Here is a 12,560-nt window from a genome sequence, read left to right as displayed (position 1 = left end):
CAAAGCTCAACTCTTCTTTCTAGCAATCTGATGGGTTAGGCAGCCAGAAAGCATTCTGTTACTTTCTAGAAATGCCCATTAAAATAGCAGGAACATCCTTTAAAGGCCTTCCAAAAAAAAAAAAAATACAGGGACTGTGGATGCTGAATAGAAAAATTTGAAAGTCACTGAGGATGTCAACCAAACCCATCATTGTCCAACAACAGAGCAGGTAGGGGCGGCCTTATTAGATACTTGGTTGTGCAGAGACAAAGCCTTGCAGGTGGAATGTTAACTGGAGTGAAGACCGAGCAAGAGGCCAGGGACCCTGAAGGGCTCCACCTTTGGGAAGCAATCCACATTTAAGTGTGCTCACCAGCACCAGGAGATGAAAACCATGTGTCTCAACCTAGACTCTGGATGGTTGGAGTCTCTCTCTCTTGTGAACCTGAAGCCACTTTTGTATCCCATGTGGGTTTGGTGTGGATTCCTTAACCACAGCATACATTAATGTATAAATTGGTCTCAGGATGAAGTATCCCACGATGTCCCACAAAACCATATGCAATATTGCTTTTGTGTGACATGTCCTCAAGTGAGCATAGATAGAAGGGGACTTCTGAAGATGATATCATGTCCAAAATTATAAAACACACAAGGGCAGAGTCTGTCTTCAATAACAATTAATGTACACATGACAGGATTAGGTCTCCAGAAGTTTAGTAAACACATGAGATTAAACATATGCAGAAAGGTTATGTCTGAAAAAAGTGAATTGCCACATAAAATGAAAAACTTATTTTCAATGAAGCCAGCACCAATGTAAACACAAGGAAGGAACTTCCACTTCTGAAGAGGCAGAGTTGACACATGCCTCCACTGAGGACAGTGGAAATGCAGAACAAAAGGATACCATCCATAGGACGTGTTGAGGAGCCAGCAAGGCAGAAAAAGAAGCAAGACCCAGGAGGTCTGGTCAGCAGACTGATGGGGACGGCCTTTGGGGTTACAGATCCCAAGGTCTGAAAGTCAGTCTTTCAGCCTAGAACTTGCTAAGAAGTGCTCTCCGGGACTGGGGCCCCGAGCGGCCACATCCATGGGCGCAAGGTGAATTGGCAGTCGCATAGCACCTGCCGCATCTCAGCTCTGGGGATGGGGTCACAGGGATCTTCACTTGCTAGCTCTCCACTGTCAGGCTTTAATATTATCTTAGGCTTCAAGTTACTTCCATAGTTTTTATATCAGTGTTCAGTTCTCAGGCAGAAATGTGCAGGCTCATGAGTTAAGTCGGCAGAGCAACAGCAAGCAAGAAAGAGTATATGAGACTACATATTATAAACATCATCATGTATCACATGTACGAGAATATCTACTGTGGTGGTTTGAATGAGAATAGCTCCCATAGGCTCATATATTTGAACACCTGGTCCCCAGTTTGGGAAAGGTTAGGAGGTGTGGCCTTGTTGGAGAAGGTATGTCCCTGAGGGTGGGCTCTGAGGTTTCCAAAGACCACAGTATTCCCAGTTAACGCTCTCTCTCTCTCTCTGCTCTAGCACCATGCCTGCCTGCCTGCCTGCCTGCTGCCATGCTCCCCATCGTGGTGGCCATGGACTCCCCCTTGGAAACTGTTAAGCTCCAATAAACTCTTTATACATTGCCTTGGTCATGGTGTCTATTCATAGCAATAGGAAAGTAACTAAGACATACAGTCTGATAAGGTTTCCAGGAACAGGTTTTAAAATCAGTATAATTTTAAAAATTATTACACTTATTGATAATGTGTGTCCAATGTGTATGTGGAAGTCAGAGGACAACTTGTAGAAATCAGTTTTCTCCTACCATGTGGGCTCTGGAGCTTGAACTCAGACTTGACTGCAGCAAACACTTTAACCCCCTGGTCTACCTCACCAGCCATAACTATTCTCAAGTGTAAAAGAATATGCTACTTGTTATGTAAGGTTTTATGTGAGTCTCTCTGTCTCTCTCTCTCCCTCAGAGTGTGTGTGTGTGCGCATGCACGCATGTTTTGTCTATATCCACTTGTGTAAATAAATACAGAAAATACAAACAGGAATGAAAGGGCATGCTTTCCCTTGGGGTGGGGCGGGAAAGGGGCAGAAATGGTCCCCAGTGGATGGGTACTGCTGCACGTATGTTAGGATGGTGAGAAACACGGGCAACTGGAAGAGCTGGCGGGAATGTGCAGCCACAGCACCCGTTCCTTACTGCTGGAGAGTGGAAATGGCATAGCCATCTGAAAGGCAGTGTGGTAGTTCTTATGAAGCCAACATGTGTCTCCCATTGCTGCTTGCTGGCTCTCTCAGCTCTGCCCTCTCTGTAGAGCAAGCTCCTTGACGCTTGTCACCACCACGGCCTTCACGGGGCCTGACACACACTCGGGGGAAGAGACACTCCTACCCCATTCTTAGAGGAAGATAAAGTGAATTTGGTATTTACCCAAATAAGATGAACTCTCTCCACCTCCCACAAGCAATTCTACTCTTGAGGTATCCCCTATTCTCCAAGCCGCCGCCGCCACAGCCTTAGTACTGACCCCATCTGGTCTTTCAGATCCACCCTCCACTCAGGCACAGTCATCCTTCTAATGGTTATGACTGCTTCCATTTCCACATTTGAAGTGTGTTGAGTGATAAGCACCATCTACATCTGCACAGTGCTGTGGAATGTCCTTAATCTACACGGGCTATCACATGGATGCTCTTTACTTTCTACAGAAGGCATTATCCAATCTTGGTATTTTATATTTATTTTTAAATTTATTAATTTGAGACAAGCTGGCCTTGAACTCTTGGTGATCCTTCTCAGCTTATAGGTACTGGGATTACAGAGGTGAACCATCCCACTCTACTCTACTCCTGTCTTTTGTTAGGACCCTGAGGCTTGGAGAAGTCACTAGCCTCATGCTACAGAACAAGTGAGTGGTGGGGTCTGTCCTGGTGTTTTGAGACGAGCTAGGACTTCTTGGGAAGAGGAACCTCAAAAATGCCTTTGTCAGATTGCCTGCAGGCAAGTCTGTAGGGCATTTCTTGATTGCTAATTGATGGGGGAGGGCCCAGCCCACTGGAGGGAGGTGGTTCTGGGTGGTATAAGAAAGCAGGATGACAAGCCATGTGATGGTGGTGCACGCCTTTAATCTCAGCACTCGGGAAGCAGAGACAGGTGGATCTCTGTGAGTTTGAGGCCAGCCTGGTCTACAGTGTGAGATCCAGGACAGCCAGGGCTACACAGAGAAACCCTGTCTTGAAAAACCAAAAGTGAATGAAAGCAAGGAAGCAAGGAAGGAAGGAAGGAAGGAAGGAAGGAAGGAAGCACTGTTCCTCATGCTGTTTGCTTCCATTCCTGCCTCTTAGCTTCTACTTTGAGTTCCCTCTCACATGTATAGAACTTGACATCCCTCCATGATGAACGGTGTAAGCGGAAACAAACCCTTTCCCCGTGTGTTGCTTCTGGACATGGTTTTTAAAACAGCAAGAGAAACCCCACTAAGACAGAGTTCACATGTAAGCCCAAGGCCATAGAACCCTAGTGCTGGTCCGTAGAGCCAGCATGCTCTGCACACGTGATAAACCACACAGCAAGAACTGATTGAGAATGAAGAAAGAAATCACTTGCTAAGACATGTTGGGGGTTACCCTTCTTTGAAAGACTCCGGTTTCTGGTCCTTTTTGTTTTGGTTTTTAACGGAGTTATTTTTAATTACTTGTATGTGGGGAAGGTGAGGGTGGGGAACTGGTGCAGTGTGCATGTGTGCAGGTGCCCAAGGAGGCTAGAAAAAGGGTCAGGTCCCCCAGAGGTGTGAGCCTCCCTCCACAACGTGGGTGCTGGGAACCTGAATTCTGCTCCTTTGCAAGGGCCTTTGAGTACTATGCAGCCATCTCTCCAGCACTGGTGGCCTTTCTGAGGAGCTGTGCTGGGTACTCTGCAAAGGTACTGAAGTTCTTCCATTCCCCAAGTCTGGAGGCTGGGCAGGCGAAGAGGAGGCAATCAGTACTTCTACCTGAGGCTCTCGCTGAATGCTCCCATCTCAAGGTGTGCGCTGCCTACTCCCTGGTCAGATGAGTAGATCCAGCTCTTCTCAATGTGGCCAAACACAATGTGAGCTGTAGTGTCCTGTCCAGTGATGCCGGGCTTCCTCAGAACCCCAGCAAAACAGTATCTACTTTGCCTACTTGTATGGTGGCCTCTTGGGCAGGTGAATGGGTCAAAGTTGTAACATGGGAGCTCCACTTCCTTCCAGTACAATCAGCCTCGTTAGCCTCGGGTCCTTCAGCACTGGGAGGAGGCAACATCAGAGGCTGGCTTTTTGAGACCCTGTTTGCATATCTGAGTGTAGTTCTTCATAAAAGCTCTATAGTGGGGGCATCACTTCCTGTTTTCTTTTCTTTTTTGGGGGGGTTGAGACAGGGTTTCTCTGTGTAGCTTTGCGCCTTTCCTGGAACTCGCTTTGGAGACCAGGCTCACTTCCTATTTTCAAATGAACAAGAATTCCCTTCTCTCAGAGTTGTTCCAGAACAGCAACTTTCAGACTTGTTTGACAATGGCCTATACCAAGAAGTAACTGTGGCCCAATGTACATCCTCATGCACACGTATTCATGTGTGTGCATAGACATAAGTAAAGCGTGGCATTTTATAACAGGCAGTGTTCTTTTTAGGTACATTTGTGTGTGTGTGTGTGTGTGTGTGTGTGTGTGTGTGTGTGTGTGTGTGAGAGAGAGAGAGAGAGAGAGAGAGAGAGAGAGAGAGAGAGAGAGAGAATATGTAGCAGTGTATGTGAAGGTGTGGAGGTCAGATGAAAACTTGCAGGAGCAGAGTCTCTCCTGCTTACCCTGTGGCTCCCAAGGATGAACTCAGGTTGCTCAGGTTGTCAGGCTTGGTGGCAAGACCCTGACCTCTGAGCCATTAAAGTTGAGGCCACCTCCTACTCGAGCTTCCTGAGTACCAAGATAACAGGTTATGCCTCTGTGCCCGGCCTATGTGCAATGTTTTATACACACATACATACATACATGCTTTTCTATTACAGGCTATTCTAACAGAAGGAAGACATTTCAATAGCAAATACTATAATCTGGTCCAAACCAGTAAGCTCATTTCATGAGCCATGCAAGGCTTGAAAATGACAGCACTGTGTCACCTGGAGAAGACAACTAGTGGCAGTGTGATTAAAGGACAAAAGAAATGCTTGTCAGAGATGGAAAAAGGACAAGTGTCCGAGGTCTTATGCTGCCTATCATAATTCTGCCCAGTCCACAGCAGACCTGGCTGGCTTTGCAGTACCATTATGCTGGAGTGCATTAGCATAAGCCGACATGCACGGCCCTGCCCTGTGCAGTTACACAGTCTGCAGAGCACCACATCAGCAGAACGGCACTGTCCACCTGAGGTTCCAGGGGGCAGTGTCACTCAGCAGAGCTCACACTCCTGGAGGAAAGAGCACGGTGATGTGGTCCTCAGCCTTGGCTAATTCAGCACCGCTGGGACACAGTGTGGGCTGCAAAGCTTGTCTGCTAAATGAATGCATGCATGACTCAGTGAACTGAGCAGAGAAGCTCACCTTTGCCGCAGAAATGGGTTTCTGTTACAGCATGCACCCAGGAAAGACTTTCTGACTTAGGACTGACCAATAGTTTTACTTCTGGATCTCCAGCCCCAGCTAGTTCTCCCCAACTACATATTCCAGTATTTTGTAGTGTCAGTCACCTGGTGAGGTGCTGGGAACACAAAGTACTAGACCCATTTCCTGTTATGAGAGAATGTGCTGGGTGCGAGTGTCAACCCTGCCCCCCTGCCCACACACACTCTGTATTGACATGCACAAGCCTGTGCGATGTGACTGTGGAGTCATATCTCCACTTTATCTCAGGTAAAACAATGTACAAGGTGGGTCAAATATATAGGACCAGAAGGACAGGCAGGGAGATTAAGGCCAGACGTGACTAACATGGCAATGAATTTATGGGGATGTGAATTGTTACAGCAATGGAAAACACAGATGATCATTTCTCCTCAGAGGACGTGAACTCTCATTCCCTTGAATACTGATTGGCTCAAGACCAGAGTGTGGCAGAAGTGCTGGGAAAGTTCTGGAGTGTACACCTTCAGGCCTGGCAACTTCTGCCTTCTCTGTGAGCACTAGTGAAGATGGTGGAGCACACTTTGGAATGCCAGGCCTGAGAGAAGAGATCTGAGGCCCCTGGACCAGCAGCAGCACTAGACATGTTAAGGAGGCCAACCCAACTCGAGCAGCCATATGAGTGAGCTCAGCTGACCCAGTCAGGGACTGCCCAGTCAACCCACAGCACTTTAAGAAATAGTGAATTGCTCTTTCAAGCCACCTGGTTTTGGGGTAGTCTTTTATGCCACAAATAATAACCAACACAGAAACGGAACCCTCAGGAAGAGAGGTGCTGCCCTAACAGGGGCCCCTGACAATGACTTGGGCCTAGCTGAGCAGAAACTGCGGGGCAGTGAAGAGATGATGGCGAAGCTGGAAGAGCAGGGATGGATTGCTGCTGCAGTCTGGAGAAAGGTGAGCCTCATTAGTCAGGGCAGAATAACTGGGAACATGGTCCCTGCGGTGACGTGGAGCTAGGACAGACACTACCAAGTGAAATTGGAGGGACTGCTCAGATGGAATCCTGATGGAATGAAGACATATTGGCTACATTTAGAGCTGCAAGGTGATGAGGTGTGGGGAGACTGGAATATAAAGAATGAACTGCAAGCAGAATTTAGAGCAAAAAGTAAAGATCTCAGGATGTGCTGGGTCAGAAAATAAAACCTCAACATTTTATTCTTTCCAGACACCTGGAGTCCCAGAGAGGGAGATGGTCTCGGGATAAAGATTAAGGCAGGAGTATGACTGCACTGCACTGCCCTTTATTGGGATCTCAAAAAACATTTAAAAGGGAACATTTGAGATTTCTAAGACTCTTAAAGAGCATCTTCTCAGAGAATTATGAGACGCCCAGCGAGCCTGTTTGGGAACTAATTACAGATATGGTTTTTGGAACATGAAATGGACTTTTCATAGAGTGACTTTCTGAGATATTCACATCATTGAGGTCACCATGAGCTTGAAATGGGAAGACAGTTTAAAAATAAACGAGGTCCTGGGGCTCAGGTTTTCTACAGGCAGGAAGCAGGCTGGGAAAACCACTCTGCTCAGACTTGGAGCATTTCTTAGGAAAAGGAGGGACTTGTCAAGAGCAAGAGCGAGCCAAGGAAACACCGGCCCAGGGAGCTGCTGAGGAGGCAGGAGGAGGTCCTCATCAAGCCTCTTCAGAGCAAGGGCCCTGGTGACATGTGAGCAGCCAGCTCTCTGAAGTGTTACAGACTGTGGCTGGATATGCCTCCTACTCTGCCCGAACAAGACCATCAGCCATGGCTATTCTGTTCTCACACCACTGCTGTGATTCAGGCATGTGGGAACACGGACGAGACATCTTTATTGGTGGGTTGATGTTTGCATTGGAAGAGTAGTCCCACTCTGGGAACCTTCAACACATCTGGACTTCAGGCCTGATGTGATTGTTGGGATAAAATTTGGGGTCTGAGATAGGAGTAAGACTACTTCTCATATCAGAAGCATGTGAAAAAGCTGTGCCCCAAATAGAGATGTGACAGACTTCTCAACAGTTCCTCTCATCCCATCGTTTAGTCTGGGGTGGTCTCCTAACTCTCACTGATCAACAGAGCACGGTATGTACACTCTCCAGCCTGTTTCTAAAGAGGTTTTGTGGTTTCTGCCTTGGTCCTAGGAACACTGTGCAGGGTGTCAGTCCAGCTTGCCGGAGGATGGAAGGACAAGTGACAGCAGCCACTTAGTTTTAGTGTGGTGTGTCACATAGCAGTAGACGACAACAGCAATCCTGTATTTACAGATCTTGCAGTCTGGTAGGAAAAGTAGACAACAATGCCAGGAATAACAGTGAAGCTGATCTGTAGAACAGGGGAGGCTAGGAGACGGATGGGAGCACAGGACACGGAAGGATGGCCTTGTTTAGAGAGGTGATATGGTTGTACCAGAGGAGGAGCACTCTTCATTCATACAGAAACAGAGAAAATGTCACCTGACAAGGCCCTAAGAAAGAACTCCAAGAATTTAACATGGCCGCCACACCATGGGCACCTGATCAGTGCCAGCTGAAGGGATCAGTGAAGAAATAAACCACCACACTGTGCTGGAGGTGTTCAGTGCTCATATACTGACACTGAATGGAACCCCAGAAATGTTTAGGCATTTATGTATGGTTAGATTAGCAGTTTGGCTTAATACTAACACTAGTTACTAAAGACTTGTGGATCATGGGCTAGAATAAATCCTACAGAATGTTTTATTTCTACCCATAACTCCCATTTTATAGCTAAGGAAATTAAGGTCCAGAGAGACAGGCTGGGTTGCCCAAATCCTAAGTGATAGTGAGATCTCAGAGAACTTTCCATAATAACTTATACTAAGATTTTTGCTTTTTGAAAAACCCTATCAGCATTATCCTGTACATTTGGGGAGGCTCTCACTACTCTCTAAGTTAGAAGAGCAGTTCCAAGGGCTTCAATGGCTTTGGGCAAACACTGTGGTCCACGATGAATACCTGCTTTCCTTTTGAGAGCCTGGAACTGTGTACACACTAAGCAGGGCACCTCTGTGTAAGATCAGGGAGTCCTAGGCTCAAGGGAGTTTCTTCTGGAAGACCAAAGATTGTGAAACTGGTCATTACAATTTACTGCTGAAGTATTTCTCTCTCTCTCTGTCTCTCTGTCTCTGTGTGTGTGTGTCTCTCTCTGTCTCTGTCTGTCTGTCTCTCTGTCTCTGTGTCTCTGTGTCTCTCTGTCTCTCTCTCTCTCTGTGTGTGTGTGTGTGTGTGTGTGTGTGTGTAACTTTCCCAGAAGGGAATTTTTGGAACCGTGCATCTGGTTTCCTCTGGGCCTCAGCATAGAGAAATTTTCCTTTGTGATTTTGCTGAGGGTATTGTAACAGTATAGCACAGCTCTAAGTACAACTCCACTCCTGAATCTTGTGTATTTCTCCAGCAACTGACCCCACCAGAGTCTTGGGGACTCTTGACACCAGATGAACTATATACAAATAGAAACCCGCAGCAAGATATCAAGCTTTTGAAAGCTAAGAGGAATGGCATGCTACCCAGGAATGTTCCTGGGGAAGACCAATGTGTACGGCAATGGCTTTCTCATCTCAAACCAAGGAGTCCAGAAGGAAGTGACGTCATATGATAAAAAGAACTGCCAAGCATGGAGTCTAGATCAGGCTCCTTGGGAATGTGATAACAACAAACTCAAATTGGGAAAATGCCAAGACAATGTTGCTGGTAGACCTTAAAGATTGGCTAAAGAAAGCTCCTCAACCAAAAAGAAAATGATGGGAGTAGGAATCTTAGAGCACCAGGAAGAAGGGACAGCAATAGAGGACAGGAATATGTGTATCTTCTTCATGAGTTTATGAATTATATTTGATGACTGAAATGAAAAAGATAACAACTGACCTTCACCAATGATATTTACTCAAATATTTATTTTTATTATTTTAAAAATTATATATATATGTGGGGGGGGGAGGAGGGACAGGGGTATGTAAATATGAGTGCAAGTGCCCATGGAGTACAGAAGACAGAATCAGATCTTAAGGAGTTGGAGTTACAGGTGATTCTAAGCAACCTGATGTGGGTAGCCCCAGCGTGATTTTTAAAAGTGGCACAGCCACCTAAGTGAAAGAGTACTTTCAATGTTTCACACAGTGGTAACATGTTGATGTTAGCAGACTGAAGCAAGTTACATATGTAATACCTAGAGCCACAGTACGAAAAACCAGACAAAAGAAATACACTCAAAAGCACTTCAAGTCAGTTAAGATAGAATCCAAAAAGTGTTCTAGTAAACTACAGCAAGGCAAGAAAAGAGCCAGAAGCCTGAGAACCAGAGAAACAAACGACACAGACCACACTGTGGCAGGCCTCAGCTCTGCTGCACTGCCAGGCAAAGCCCGGTCCATGGCTGGCGTTAGACAGCACAGGCCACACTTACCATTTGTTCCCTGAAGGTCTGAGGAACAATCCTTGTGGGAAGCTCTGCCTGGACATGGGCCTGGAGACCTTCTGCTGTGCTCCAGGTTGGGGCCCTGGACTGTGTGGTCAGCAGGTGGCTGTTTGCTAGGGGCTGCACCCTGTTTGCTGGGCTCGTTCTGGGGGCTGGGTGGACAGGGGAGAACGTGGGGTCTGGGATCTGGGCTCAGCAATCCTTTCTGCTGTTCAGCTTCCTTCCTCTTGTTTTCCTCCTCCCGTTTTCTAGAAACAAAGCCAAAGTAGAAGAAAAAGTCAAAAGGGCCTCACCTGCTTGAGAGTCCTCAAGATGGACGGCAATGTTGAGGATGGATATGGAATTGCACACTTTCTAGGGCAGGCGTCTCTCTAAGTATACTAGCAACCACCTCCTTGTACCAGGCCTTATGGAATTGTGGGAGCCCGTTCTCGGGTTCCTCGTGGCTTTACCCAGCAGGTCCGCATAGAGGATGATTAGGACCATGGGCCTGAGTGCAGGTGTCTGAGATGGTCTGCACTTGGCTGTGCTGGGGGAGGAGGTCTTTTGCTCCACCCCTTGGCGTCTCTATAAAAACCCTGGGGCAGAGACAGTCGGGCCCATTGGAATAGGTTCCAGGCCCTCTCGAGGCTATCCTTTATTTTCTATCTGTTTATCTCCGCGATATTCTCCGCAATAAATCCTTCTATCTAATATTTCCTGCTGCTCGCACTCAAGAAAACTCTGGGGAGCTGTGGGGTGGTGGGTAAACACCCCACATGGAACGTAGCCTAAAGCATCACAGGTCAGTCTGCATTGCCAAGGCATACACGGTCTACCCAGGTACTGGAGTGTAATTTAGTGATCTTGCTGGAGCTTGTCCCCTGCCTGTACAGTGGCTTCTTGGATTAAGTGGAGATGTCTGGTTTCTTAAATGACTGCCCAAACAATAAAACCTCATTTATCACCTGGGAGCCCCCCTATTGTCATGGAGATCCACGGAGAGCCAACCTAGACAGCCTCACCTGTGTGTTTATGGAAAGGGCCAATACCACTCCCTGAAAGCCACTCTGTTCACCTGTGTTACAGGGAGAGCGAGGCTTCCTCTCTGCCTAGTCATTTAGCAGAACTCACCCAGATGTTCCCACCTTCTGAGATGTAACCCGTGTCTCAACACTGGGTAGCCCCCTCAATCACCTTGAGTGGCATTTACTAGCATCTATATGGATTCCAGCCCTCGATCAGGACAGCTGTCCAGCTAGTCTACAGCAGCACATTCACGTGTCAGCAGTTGGCGGAAGTGTGGCTACCACACCCTCCCCACCAAGAAGGATGTAGACCACCGAAACCATGGGCCAAAAACTTTCTTCCCTTAAGTTGCTTCTGTTAGTCATTTTGGTCAGCACAGAAGTTAACTAATACACAGTCCAGTGCTTCCACTTAACAAAGGGGGAAACTAAGGCATAGAATGTATTCCAACGTGTAGCCACTGGGCTGCACCCCAGGATAGCTATGAATATGATCAAACACACTTGTGTATGACAATGTCATGTCACAATCTCAAAAGGTTAGGGGCTGGTGAGATGGCTCAGTGGGTAGAGGCGCTTGCTATGCAAGTGTGATCACCTGAGTTCGATCCCAGGAACCCACATGATGGCAGAAGACCTCCACACATGCACCAAGGTGTGTGCCTCTATACACACATACCGCGTACACATACGAGATGGGGGAAAGGCAAACGAGGCTGTCTGTGAGGAGTCCTCAGAACCACTGAAGGGCAGTTACTGAATGTTTACTACAGTCTTACCATATGCCACACAGTGTAAGGCACTGGAGATGGGAAGACAACATACAATCCGTGCTCTTAAGGAGCTGACAGTCGAGTGAGGGAACAAGATCCACATCCTCCTGCAGACCAGAGGGAGACCTGGATGGGATGAGTGCTACGCCTGAGGTGCCTACCCAGAGATATGGGGGATGCAGGAGGCAGACGCTAATTAGACAGAGGCAGGAAAAGACTCTTATGAAGAATGTCAAAACCAGAGAGGAGTGAAGGGAGAGGTTATTCCAGGCCAGGGAAGAGCAGGAGCAAAGACTTCCAGCCCCCGCTCTCCCCAGTCTTTGCCTTAGAAGACATCTCGGAGGCCATCTTGCCGTGATTTTAAATTTCCCTTCTCCAGTACCTTGAGAGCTGACAACTGAGCTCCCGCTGGGGTGTTCCAGTGAGAGGAGCTGATTACAGCACCAGACAGAGGTCTGGCTGTAACCTTTCCCGTTGCTGTTGCTTAGTATCTGGGGCCTGTCAGATTCTATCCCTTCATTGTCTCTGAATAACAGGTGGAGTAATATTTGGTCTTTAACATCCTCTCCAGGGAATAAGAAAATGTTGTGTGTCTGGGACCTTTGCCTTATAGAATGTTAGGGCTGAAAGGACCTTGGATATTCAGTCCAGTTTTAAAAAAATCTTTTGTGACTCACCAGCCACTTTGACAATGAGAGTTAAAAAAAATCTATAGCTCTTCTTTC

General features: G+C 47.1%; 1 protein-coding gene across 4 annotated transcripts in view; it reads right to left on the bottom strand.

Moving 5' to 3' along the window:
• Nucleotides 1-12,560, bottom strand: part of Invs (inversin) — a 66,356-nt gene that overhangs the window by 9,969 nt on the left and 43,827 nt on the right. For all 4 annotated transcript variants that reach the window (XM_059254333.1, XM_059254335.1, XM_059254332.1 and 1 more), the window contains exon 10: nucleotides 10,044-10,303. In XM_059254333.1, the coding sequence (XP_059110316.1) occupies nucleotides 10,044-10,303 (260 nt within the window). The remainder of the gene's footprint in view (nucleotides 1-10,043; nucleotides 10,304-12,560) is intronic.

The sequence above is a fragment of the Peromyscus eremicus genome, chromosome 2 (assembly GCF_949786415.1).
Source record: "Peromyscus eremicus chromosome 2, PerEre_H2_v1, whole genome shotgun sequence".
NCBI lineage: Eukaryota > Metazoa > Chordata > Mammalia > Rodentia > Cricetidae > Peromyscus > Peromyscus eremicus.
This window is presented reverse-complemented; position numbering and strand designations above follow the sequence as displayed.